At 35.5% G+C, this 13,706-nt stretch overlaps 1 protein-coding gene across 3 annotated transcripts in view; it reads right to left on the bottom strand.

Annotated features, from left to right (window-relative positions):
- The window catches only part of LOC308689759 (uncharacterized protein), a 44,588-nt gene that overhangs the window by 15,262 nt on the left and 15,620 nt on the right, over nt 1–13,706 (bottom strand). Inside the window, exons 2-4 of one of the 3 annotated variants that reach the window (XM_081363663.1) lie at nt 10,610–12,286; nt 6,409–6,505; nt 5,331–6,134 (exon numbers count right to left, since the gene is read on the bottom strand). In XM_081363663.1, the coding sequence (XP_081219789.1) occupies nt 6,436–6,505; nt 10,610–11,919 (1,380 nt within the window). In that variant the 5' untranslated portion in view covers nt 11,920–12,286 and the 3' untranslated portion in view covers nt 5,331–6,134; nt 6,409–6,435. Of the gene's footprint in view, nt 1–460; nt 715–5,330; nt 6,135–6,408; nt 6,506–10,609; nt 12,287–13,706 lie in introns of those variants that run through there. The other 2 variants (XM_081363664.1, XM_081363665.1) reach the window with 2 other exon arrangements.

Below are 13,706 nucleotides of genomic sequence, written 5' to 3'. Positions count from 1 at the left end.
ATTCATCTACCCTGTTACCAAAGATATTATAAGAAGACTAATCTCTATATCTATGAATAATTAGGGTTGGGTATTGTTTGGGTTTTTTACGCTACCGGTGCCAAATCAATACTTTATTAAAACGGTTACGCTTATAACTCTGTCTGCCAATCATTTACTTGATACAGAAAAAAGAAATAATTGTTGTAAACTATGAAAAGTCCAACATTTTAACAAAAAATGTGAACCAGATATAAATTTAAAATAAAAGAGCTAAAATTATAATTACTTTGACCTGATGTTGACAATAAATATGAATATTTCTCAAACCTCACTTTACTGACCATTCTTTGAAAACCAAAAATTAAACTTTTGCAGCCATTTCATAGTTTAACTGTTTATCTAAAAGTGATGAAGTGCTTGAATGTTTCTAACATGAATGTTCTTCAGCATCATGAATGAATGAAGAATAAACACCAACCTCTTTGTTCTTCAGGATCTTCAGTGTGTTTCATTCTGCAGGGTTCTGGATCACTCATGTTCTCACTGTCCTCTTAAATAAACTCAGTCTTTGCAGATTTCAGCTCTTCCTGATGCTCTGATGCTCGTCTTCACTTGTAGGATGATGGGAATATTCCAGCATTTATGGTGAATTGCAGTGGGAGGAGCTTCACTGATGATGTGATTGACATGGGAGGGGCTTCAATTATGGTAATTTTAGTGGGAGGAGCTAATCTGCCCAAACCAAAAAATATATATCAGTCACTGAGTTTGTTTTTATACGTATTGGTAACAGAATATAAATAATGCAATGAAATTATTCAGAATATAAATAATGGTAAGAAAAAGAGTTCAACGCATAAAGACTAAAGAATAAATGTAGCCTACATAGTAACCAACAATTACCCTCAGTCTGCTGACACCAATGAAATGAGCTTTAAGTGTCAATTTACAGGAGATCTGAAGACATCAGCATAATAAATGAGGTGAAAACAGGAACTATTGTCATGAAATAAAGAGTGTTTTCAGCAGATCTGTTAATATTGATGAGCCTCAGACTATCAACACTCATTCAACAAGCCATTCAGGATCATCAGCAGATCATCTCACTTTATTCTGAGTGTTTGCTGTTAGAAACACATTATTTGAGTCAGGATACATGATAAAAGCCTGTAAAGACAAAACTGTTATTGCTCCCAATATGACATGGATCAGTGATTCCCCACCTTTTTTACTCCAAGGCCCCCTCCTCGCCAAATCAATACTGTTTTTTATTAATAAAAACATTTCTATGCTAGTATTATTAATTTTCAACTCATTTCAAGGTCCACACATTCACAGTCTCAACAATTCTTGCTTTCCCTTGGAATCTAACCCTCTACTGTTTGAGCTACAGGAAAGCTGTACAACTTAAAAGTACTTTGCTCAGTTAAACAGAAACTTGAACATATAAGAAGTCACTGCAATTCCAAACAAGACCAACTGGACTGAGTATAGCTATACGGATCCATTCTGAATTATTAAACACAACAAAATAGAAATGAAAATAAAAACTGAATGTGTGGTAACTCTGCAATCTGAAGGTCGGTGTCATCCGTGAATAGTTCCTCTGATAGAACATGCGATTATCGTGTCTATAGCCCTATTCGGACAGGACTAGTATAACAGAGGTGGGGTAAAGTAATATTTACCAGAGCTTCTCTGATTTTAGTCCCGTCCGAATGTGCATCTCAGTGATCATCACGGACAATGTCAGTAAAGATTACGGCGACTTTTTCCTTCAGTAAAAAGGTCTGGAAAAATGACCTCAGGTAATAATAATCCCGTGCGAATAGACCCGCTGTAAATATGTATGTAAATATTTCTTCATTTCCTGTTTAAAAGTAGTTTTCCAAGGTTTTTCATGTATGGAGATGCTTGAAAAGCATTCTGTTGCGTTCTAGACGCTGGAACGAGTCTGTGGCAAAACTCAAGTGTTTTCCACACACCATTCAGATCAGAAAGAAGATCGAAAGCTTAGCGTTAGGTAAGTGCCTATTACCAACACAATCCAATCTGAAGTTAATTAATACATCGTTCGACCGGACATACCTGTTTTATATATATAAATATAGGTTATATGTGTTTGCGCACATGATATCAGGAAGCAAAGTAATACACACATTGTATTGTACACATGGTGACAGCGATGCGCAAATCGAGTTACTCTCCCACTTCTGCTAGTTTTACTGAGATATCTTATCCCGTGCGAATTGGCCATTAATATTATAGACGTCCTGTGGTAAAATTACATTACTCCATCTACCTTTGTAAAGTTAATCCCGTCTGAATAGGGCTTTAGATGGTAAAAATAGGGCCTTTATTGTCAGAATGGCTGTATGCGGGGAGGCGTGAAACATCATGAATAATGCTGTGACTCCCGCCTCTTCCCAGTGTGAACTCTCGTGAGATGCCTAAGAGTTGGTTTGAGTCTGAAACTAGATCCGCACTGATCACATGAGTGCGGCTTCTTTCCAGTGTGGATCCTCTCCAGTGTTTTCAGACTTGTTAAATGACTGAATGGGCCCTATTTTAACGATCTGAAACGCAAGAATCAAGCGCGAAACGCAAGTAGCTTTGTGGGCGGATCTCGGGCGTTGTTACTATTATAGCTATCCGGATCCATTCTGAATTATTAAACACAACAAAACACAAATGAAAAATAAAAACATTCTGAATGTGTGTTAACGCCGTGATCTGAAGGCGGGTCTATGTCATCAGTGAACCGTTCCTCTGCTAGAACAAGCGATTATCGTGTCTATGTTTGGAGCATCTGATGTTTATGTGTATATAAACACCACTGATCCTCACAAACTTCTCTTTAGATGAGTATCTGTTATAAAACACACACAGTGCATTCATTTAGACAGCTGTGTGAATATACTGAACTGTGTTTATGCAGAAATACGATGTTTAAGCGATCAGTGAGCCGAGACGGTTTGTTTGCGCATCAGTAATAGTGGACTATAACTCCTTTATCACTGTATTCGTCTTTACCTTCATTACAATCATCATCCATCAAAGCTTTATTTGTGACACTTGTTGTCTTTATCCAACTGAGAGATGTAGTTTGCGTATCCTATGTTCATGAAGCGGCTGGGTGATTTGAGCCGCCGTTCAGTCTGTATTACAGAATACTTACACAAGGTGATTTGTTTGAATATTTTTTTATTGATTTTATGTATACTTTTTTAACAATCAAAGTATTAATAATAAAAATCAATGAATTAAGCTATATTAATATATTTACATTAATTTCAAGTTATCTCATGGCCCCGTAGTGATTGAAAACTGTGTGTTGTTTAAAGTTCATACTTCATGAAGCCTCATGGTGTGAATGAAACATTAAATTGACTAGAAATGTATAATTTAGTTAGGCATTTAAAAGCTATATTGAGAAAAAAAACATGGATAGCTCAAAAAGCAATCATATCAGGATACTTCATGACCTTCAGAACTAGAATTATTCCTGATTCAAGCAGAATCAGCAGAAAATAAAAATGGGCAATAACAATGAGATGTTGATCAAATGAGTTTAATCAATCATTACATGAAGCAAATACAACCATTAACCCATTTGTGCCCACATTTTTCTGAATGGTTTCATGCATATAATCCTGTTAATAGTGTCCTATGTGAACATGTTCTGCATTTATTTTCCCCAGGTTTTTTTTTTCTTTCTTGAAAATCATATTTGAATGTGCGGCAACTATAGTTGCCGGTGGGCAAATATGTTGTATGCACCCCTTCAATGTAAAATATGAACAGGAGGAGAACATTTGGCATTTATCTCAAAATAACTGCTTTCAACAGATCAATCTTTATTCATAAACAAATTTATTATGTATAAAAGTCGAAGAACATTTGATGCAGACCCAAAAAAACCCTGCATCTAGCGTATAATCTCTTGAATATGAAAACACAACAAACAACAAATCCATTTGCCTTAACCATTGTGCGCTGTTCAGGGTCTTTTTGACCCACATTTCTAACTTTCATTCATGGGGATAACATGGATAATTTGACATGGTTAAGTGTTTTTAAAAGATGTTTGCCCATTTTTTGGAAAATGCAGTTCTAAAAGTAACAATTTATCACTTTAACCAGTAGATGGCTGCAGAGCACCACTATTTGCTATTTGCTTTTTGACTAACTGAAAGACATCTTTTCACAAGTTTTTCCAGCTGTACTCATATCTACATATAATGAAATCACAATTATAATAATAAAAGTTACTTTTTGTACTGAAAAAAAAAATTCTGTTTTTCAGTAATGTTATATTATGATTAGAATCAAATAAATTTGATCAATGGACAAAAATCATCCTCAAAATCAGAAACAACACAGAACAAACAGACAGAAATGAAGTGGCACACTTTAAATTTGTAGAATTATATGAAAAACAGATGTTTGAAATAAATGATAAACTCTAAAAACTCCAACTTTTCTCTTTGTAACATCCTGATCAGGTTTGATTCTAATCATAATGGAACATTATTTAAAAACTGATTTTTTTTTTTCAGTACAAAAACCGCCAAACTTTGACAAAAAGTAACTTTTATTGTTATAATTGTGATTTCATTATATGTAGATATGAATCTAACTGGAAAAACATGTGAAAAAATGTCTTTTAGTTTGAAACTTTTAGAGCTCTAAAGCCATCTACTGGCTAAAGTGTTTTTTTTTTTTTTGTTTGTTTGTTTTTACTTTTAAAACTGCATTTTCCAAGATTTGGCCAAAAATCTTACACTAAACCATGTCAAATTATCCATGTTATCCCCATGAATGAAAGTTAGAAATGAGGGTATTTTATAAGGCAATTTTTTTATATATATATATATTTTTTTTCTTTTTGGAGAATTTTTCTTTTCTTTTTTTGAACATTTTGTGGAGTAAAAATGTAAAATTACATTTGTTTAAAATATATATATTGTTACAAAATAACATTTTGTTGCCTGGGGTCTCTCAGACCCCAAACAGCCTGACTGTAAACCGCAAACGAACAGCGAACAAGGGTTAAAGTTGTGGAACATAGTGCAGAACAAAGTGCAGCCATAACAGGGCATTGTGTATCAAAAAGTTAAATGAAAATAAATAAATACAAATAAATAGAATGAAGAAAAAAAAATATATAGAGAGAGATGTCATTTAAAGGGTTAAGTTATGTTTATGCACTAAACAAGACCAATAAACTTGATTTATTAACCTATTAACACAGTATACCCCATTTTCCCATGATATATACTTACAAGGCATTTGCCCACCGGCAACTATAGTTGCCACTTGGACTTTTGACTAAGTATACAAAAAACTATAGATCTCTTGTAAGATTTGTTTGTTTGGCGGATTCTAGAGACCTTCATGATTAAGTAGATATATATATGTCAACAAAAAATACTTATTAGTAACATGAAAATGACCTTTCTTTGGGAGGGTTTGCCTTCGCCCTGCTTCCTGGAAGTAGGGGTAGGAAGTTGACAGCCTCATGTGACAGGGAGGAAGTGAATACCTTTTTTTTTCTTGAAATCCTTTATTTGGTTGTTTGCTTGCATTTCATTGAGAAATAAAACATGGACAACATCTAGAAAAATATTTACAAAAGGAAAATGACAACTATGTACTGCGGCAACTATAGTTGCCGGTGGGCTTAAATGGGTTAAGTAAAAGTGAAAGCGAATGAGACAGATCTCTCTCTTTAATGACTTATAAGAGCCAAAGCATCAGAAAAGTGTCCAGTTTCAAAGATACATGAAAGCATATCTTGCATTTGCATGGAAGAGTAGAAGTGGAAGAGAAACTAGATTTTCTGATGAAAAACAATGAAGAACGAGTTAAAAATTAATATCAGATTCATGTCTCTCTTAAAAGTGTTATGGCTTTCTTCTCCAGTGTGAATTTTCTGGCACTCTTTCAGTTCATCTTCTGTAGTAAAGGACTTCAGCACTGAAACTCACACCGCCGTGTCTTTTCTGCTGTAATATTACTAATGAATCTTCTCCTTTGTGTGAATCTTCAGGTGTTTCTTCAGGACTGACGCCGAGTGAAACTGTTTACCACACTGACCACAGTTAAATGGTCTTTCTTCAGAATGAGAAGAATTTTCGCCTCCATCAGGTCTAAAAGAAACATTAAATCATGTGAGATTTCAAATGAGAGACAAACGTGAAATGAAAAGTGAAGCTCAAAGTCAAGATCACTGATGAGTTCAACAGTCATAATCTCATCAAATCTGGTCAACAACTGCTGTGCACGATTATGATCTATTTTAATGTCATGAAGATGATTTGTGTTATAAATCACTAGTTTGGTCATGAAACAATGTAAATCTGGTGAGCATCAGCATGTTCTTCATCATGATGAATGAATGAGGAATCAAGAATAAACACCAACCTCTTTGTTCTTCAGTATCTTGATGTTTCATTCTGCAGGTTCTGGATCACTGGCGTTCTCTCTGTCCTCTCCTTCCAGATGCTTTCTGGCAGTTCTGCTAAAAACAAACAAGTTTCATTTCTTACAATCATGATACATGAGGAATAATCAATATTACAGACACTGAACTAAGTACTAAGGCTAATCACATGTTGAAAAATCTAGTGACCTTGATCATGTAACTTAAGATTATCAGGTTTTGTCGAAGCCACAACACAGCAAACAAAACTAACATAAATCATCTAGTGCTGAAACAAGCCAAGTTTTCCTAAACATGAAAATGCTTCATATTCAGCGCTTCAAATAAACTCTTAAGCATACAGTTTAACACGTCGTACAGATGCATGTGTTGTTTACTCTGATGCGGTGTTCCCTTTGTGTAACTTATTAACCTTTATTTAACCAGGAAAATCACTGAAGAACAAGCTCTTATTTTCACCAACAGCTTGACAGAAATAAAATCATACATTACAAAACACACACAAACGCATTCATTTAAAACATTTACAAGCTGTGATAAAAACACTCCCTAGTAGTTTATTAAATGCAGAGATTGAAATAAATGATTGTAATTTCAATGACTTTTGAGGCACATTCTTATATTTAATGGTTATATCCTTATCAGTAAATGTTAGAAAGTCGTGTGTGCATTTCCATTGTCCTTCAATGCTTGTCCCGAGAGCAAGTGAGTCTCTGTTCAACTTTACAGAGCGAGCTCCAGGACCTCTAGTTGATGAAGAGCAATAATTCTGACTAAAATATACATTTGTTTATTCTACATTAATCTACATTGTTCATAGAAGATTAACATGAATGATTTAAAACCTACATTTAACGTCTATGAAAACAGAAACTGTAACTAATGTGTCATATAAACAGAGATGAGTTCTAAAACATTATCAGTAATTCTAATAACATGCCAGATGATATGGACTTGGTAATTGCGATGATGTATTTTTTGTTTACTTTTCTGAAAATACATACATATATTCCAGCGAATATTCCAGCATATTCCTTTCTCTTTACTCTTAAATATAACACATAGATCTTTTACAAATGTAGTTTTAAATCTTCAGTCTACTGGTTATAGTGCTGATTTTAAAATGTTAAATAAAAACGTTGGTTTGCCAAGTGTAAGTTTGCCTACACTTTGAAACGTTTAGTTTTACAAATGGGGACAATCTTTGAAGCTAGGGCTGCACGATATTGGAAAAAAATTACATTGTGATAAATTTTCCCAATGATATATATCACGATATTGCGAGCCATCAATCCAGGCTAAAGTCAATAATTACCATTCCATGTTATTAATAATTTCACTAATAAGCAAGCTTCATTACAAGTAACAAAAAGGCCACTTAATATTTTATTCCAGAAACATATTTCTCTCAGAATTCGGTGAACGTTCTACACAGGACCTAGGCTAACGTTCTTCAGGTTCTAGGACCCGAAAAATTATGTTTTCTGTGCTGATTCAGTGACGCGTTCATGTAAACGGCACCTAGAACCAGCAAAAGTAATGATTAATAATATGTAAAATATTACAATGAGACATTTTATTTTTTTATTAATAAACAAATGTTTTCTGTAAAGATGAAGTTGACAATACTGACTCGCGATCTTCGCAGCAGTGATCGGGAGAAATGCACTTTTCAAACAGATTAATTAAAAAAAAAAATTTTAATGGTTCTGTTTAAAAGTAGAGATTTCTGTAGATAATAGTTATATTTCTATTTTATTATTATTATTATTATTTTTAGGTGTGTGAGGCGAGTAGGCTACCTTTTATGCTGAGTTTCGGTTCAAGGATGATAGCTTAATCTCCAGTTCAGGCGCTGGCTGCTATATTTAATTTTTATTTATTAAATCCAGGAAATTGGATAATGAAATACTGATTAAAATTAAGATACAATTAATACAAAACGAAATTCGTTTAAAAGAAAGGCTTTGTGCTTTCTGTTTGAGGTCTCTGTGAAAGTTTTAAAGCAGTCTTTTAGTGCTGCTTTCATAACGGTCGCGTCCGTAATGTCACGTAACATTGTTTTTTTCTCATAAATGCGAACTCGAAAAATAAACGACTTTTTAAAAAAAGACAACCATCCACAACTTTATAACACTCCAGCAAAGTAGCCTACCTCTTTTTGGTCAACATCCTCCGTTTTGTAGACGAAATAGGCTAGTCCCAAATAGCTGATTTTGACTTTTTTGCGGCAGATCCTCTTCGTCACGCATTTTTAACTATAGGATTGCCAGTGAATGTTGGCTGTGAGCAGTGAGCGCGGTGAGCTGCGGCACAGCGAACCAATCACTTTGCAGGCATGCGGAACGCGTATGTCACCCCAGCAAAAAGCCATACAACAAACTCGTGTTTACTGTGTGCTACCGTTCTCTTAATACACTATGGGTGCTACTAACGTTACCCTTCACATCGCATGTTCCGGCGATGTGACTATCGCTCATTCGCACGTCGCAATGTCGATGTTAAAACAGAATATCGTTCAGCCCTATTTGAAGCATTAAAGGAGAACTCCTGTCAATTTTAACATTGAGCTCATTTTTTTGTAAATTTGAGTGCTGTCAGTACAGAGAACAACGACAAAAATCGGTGTTGCCTACACCGTGTTATCCTCTTTTTAAAATTTGCACCCTGTTGACTTCAATGGGGCAAGTTTTAAACCTGCTTTTAGCCTCTTAACATCCTTGATGTGTCATTACAAGTGCACAGCCATGTTAGATGATTCCTTCAGAGTGAACACGGGTGAATCTGACTGCAGTAGATGTGAAAGATATGAATAAAAGTGATGTTAATTCAGCCAGCGCACATACCTGTATATACCTATAGTTTTCGGTCGAAGACCACAGTAGTTGATTGTCGAGTTTACGCGCATAGGTTTAGTTACCTATGATCACGCGCATGAACTCGACAATCGACTACTATGGACTTCGACCGAAAACAGGAAATAAATACGTATAAGCGCTACATTTTTCTATTTCTGCCACAATACCATGGTTACAGTTAGCATTACTACATTAAATCCACAGTGAATATTGGTGATTTGTGGACTTAAAAGCCTTAGGCCTATAACTTAAAGGGGTCATATAATGTCATTTTTGTACAAGCTAATATGATTCTTTAGGGTCTAAATTAAAAGTTTGTAATATACTTTAATTAAAAATTCTCATTAGTATTGTAAGAAAACACTAATTTTACCTGGTCAAAAACAGCTCTGTTTTCAGCACGCCATTTAAGTGCATGTGTCTTTAAATGATAATGAGCTTTGCTCACCCCGCCCCTCTGTTCTGTGCGTACACTGTTTGTAACACAATAACACAATAACCATAACGCGTCGTTCATTATAAACGTGGGATTATGAATTATATTGATAACGTCATACATAGAAAACATGCCGTAATGTACCCTGAGTGTAAAAATAGCCACATTCATCATGAAGCGTGCAAGCTATTTGCAAAGATTAATATCAGATGAATATTTGAACACGAATAGTTGGTACCAATCCTTTTTTCAGGAGCAGCTTCTTAGCAAATAACCAGTTTTTTTACTGACCTCGTTTGTAAAGCAGTCTAAAATGAAATGAAGTGAAATGATTCACACAAACATGAAAGCATTGACGTTGATCGTGGGGAATATTCCCTTCGAAAACAAACTCAGCCACTGCGTCTTCATCATCAAAATGATGCTGTGTTTGTTATTACACCCAAGAACAGAACACCACAATCGCTTAGACGGCATTCTACTCAGCACTCCAGCTATCAACAATGAACGCGCCAGCTCGCTCACGAGGGCGGGTCTGTGTTGAAACGCTGCTGTCAATCAACAATCGTGGGACTGGCGTCGATTTTGTGACGTCACTAAACGAACAGCTTGATTTGAGATGGAGGAAACATATAAGAAGATTAAAAAAAAAAAAAAAAAACACTGGTTGGATTTTTGGCACTGCCAACACACATTTCAGTACAATCAACGTGTAAAAGTGCATGTACCATTATATGATCCCTTTAAAACTTCATGAACTTGTTAGTTCAAATTGTGCCTTGTTTCTCCTGGCTTCCAAGTCAGTGCCCATGATTTACTCACCCTCAAGTCATCCTAGGTATATATTACTATATATTGTTGCTCAGCACATGAAAATAAACTACTCACCGTGATCTCAGACTGAGGTGATGTGGTTTCTTTACTGCATGGATCTTCATGTGTCGCTTCAGTTGAGTTTTAAAAGAGAAACTCTTCCCACACTGATCACATGTGTGCGGCTTCTCTCTGCTGTGGATCATCTCATGTCTTTTCAAAGATGAGAACTGACTGAATCTCTTTTCACAGTGTGAACACTTGTAAGGTTTTTCTCCAGTGTGGATCCTCTCATGTTTTTTCCGATCTGATGACCAAATGAATCTCTTGCTACAGTGTGAACACTTGTAATGTTTTTCTCCAGTGTGAATCCTCTCATGTGTTTTCAGATGTGATGATTGACTGAATCTCTTGTCACAGTGTGAACACTTGTAATGTTTTTCTCCAGTGTGGATCCTCTCATGTTTTTTATGATCTGATGATCGACTGAATCTCTTGTCACAGTGTGAACACTTGTAAGGTTTTTCTCCAGTGTGAATTCTCTGGTGCAGTTTTAAATCGCTCGCTGTAGTAAAAGTCTTCTCACACTCAAAGCACATGTACTCTCTCACACCAGTGTGAATTTTCTGATGTTTATGTAAACTATCCAGCCGTGAAAAACTCTTTCCACACACAGAACATAAATGCGGCTTCTCCTTCGTATGAACTCTCAGGTGTGTCTTCAGCTCTGATGCACAGATAAATGCTTTGCCGCATTGATCACATGAGAACGGCTTCACTCCAGTGTGGATCTTCATGTGAACCTTAAGGTGTGAAGATCGACTGAAACTTTTCCCACACTGATCACACTTAAACGGCTTCTCTCCAGTGTGTATCCTCATGTGAACATCAAGATCATGTTTGCATATGAAATTGTTTCCACACTGATGGCATACATGCGGCTTCTCTCCAGTGTGGATCATCATGTGTATCTTCAGGTTACTTTTAAAAGAGAAACTCTTTCCACACTGATCACATGCAAGTGGCTTCTCTCCAGTGTGGATCCTCTCATGTGTTTTCAGATTTGATGATTGACTGAATCTCTTGTCACAGTGTGAACACTTGTAAGGTTTTTCTCCAGTGTGAATTCTCTGGTGCAGTTTTAAACTGTTCGCTGCAGTAAAAGTCTTCTCACACTCAAAGCACATGTACTCTCTCACACCAGTGTGAGTTTTCTGATGTATTTGTAAATATTGCCGCAGTGAAAAACTCTTTCCACACACAGAACATGAATGTGGCTTCTCCTTCGTATGAACTGTCAGGTGTTTCTTCAGGTTTGATGCCCAGATAAATGCTTTTCCACACCGATCACATGAGAAAGGCTTCTCTCCAGTGTGGATCATCATGTGATGCTCAAGAGTACGCAGGTGAAAGTTTTCTTGGCTCTTCTTTTCTTTAAAAATGTCTTTTTAGTCTTTGAGCGACTCAAAGGTTTTTCTCCAGGTTTGACATGATGTTCCTCCTCCACTTCACTCAGTTCTTCACTCTCCTCCTCCTCCACTTCTCTCAGTTCTTCACTCTCCTCCTTCACTTCACTCAGTTCTTCACTCTCCTCCTTCACTTCACTCAGTTCTTCACTCTCCTGCTTCACTTCACTCAGTTCATCACTCTCCTCCACTTCACTCAGTTCATCACTCTCCTCCACTTCACTCAGTTCATCACTCTCCTCCACTTCACTCAGTTCTTCTCTCTCCTCGCTCTCTTCCATCGGGTCTGACATGAAAGAAAAAATTATTAAATTAAACTAATTAAAAGAGAGAAATATAAAGTAAAAAAGGACATGGAAGTTAGTGATGAGTCATTCATGAACGATCCGTTCATTGCTTCTGTCACGTGACAAATGAACAAAAGACTAGTAAGTTAAAGTAATTATTTATGTTCCCTCTAAATTAAGGGAAGACTGCATTATAATGATTTCTTAATTCAGAATATGATCAAGTTTGCGTAGGGGGATGTGTTCGGGAAATTCGCCTGTTAAAAGTATAACATAAATTTTAAAGCCACTTAAATGAACGAAATGACTCGAAAAAAAGATTAGGGTAAACGTACCTATTAAGCTCAAGTACCCATTAAGCACACTACCATCTTGGAGCTCAGATTATAAAAAGAAACAGCAATGTATTATCCTATTTGATGTATTAACCAATTGATGTGTTTGTTACTATATACCTCCTGTAATTTTAAACCAATCAGACCATTGCACACTGAGATATGTGTGTCCATGTGTTCACACTGTCTGGCGGCTATTTTCAAAGCTGTCTGAAAACTTTCACCAGAAGAGGAGCCCCTCAGATGTGCATTTTTTATATGTTTAGGACTTTATTTTGAAGAAGTACATCTTCTTATTGCAAAATTAAGAGATTAATGTTTAGACTTTTGAATATTATAACCTGGAACCTGGATGTGGGAAATAATTACAGTTAGATCTAAAAGATAGTTTTAGCAACATAGCCCAGATGCTACGAACATAGCTAGCTTACTAGCTGTATAAGATTGTGTGCTACATTAATATATTACTTCACAGGAATTAATGGCTTGTACTTTTAAATCCATAATATTATAATTTTACATTTTATTGATAGTCTTTGGTTTTAAACTGCTGTAATTTTTAAAGAATTCATATTATTGTTAGGTGAGCTTAAAGGGTGCACTACTATGACAATCACACAGCTTCAGTGTGACATCAATTAGAAAAAGCATAATTTCATAGATATTGTCTATAATAGTTGTTCATATTAAAATTGGTATAAACTTAATACATTACCTAGATTATTAATTTAGCTAAATATTTTCCTTTAAATTTTAATTTAATATTTATTAATTAAAAAATGTTTTTGCTCCAATTAAGCACAGTGTGTGCTCCCTTTAAGCTCACCCACATTAAACGTCTATGTAAATACTTAATAATCAGAATTTAAATATTAACTGATGGTTGTCACTATGTTAATCTTCAAAAAAATTATTAATAAACTTATTTTCACAGTCTTAAGATGACAAAAGCTAGACGAAACTATAGTGTATGCCCAAAGATGAAAGAGGCATGTCATACAAAGAAGGAGCCATCAGAAACCTGTCGTATCTGTCCAAGAAGTTTGGAGTAGACAGGAAAGCTCTGACCCAGAGAGTTAAAGGG

Source organism: Scardinius erythrophthalmus (assembly GCF_964197995.2).
Source record: "Scardinius erythrophthalmus genome assembly, chromosome: 1".
NCBI classification, from domain to species: domain Eukaryota; kingdom Metazoa; phylum Chordata; class Actinopteri; order Cypriniformes; family Leuciscidae; genus Scardinius; species Scardinius erythrophthalmus.
Note: the sequence above shows the minus strand (reverse complement) of the source record. Positions and strands in the feature narration are given on the sequence as shown.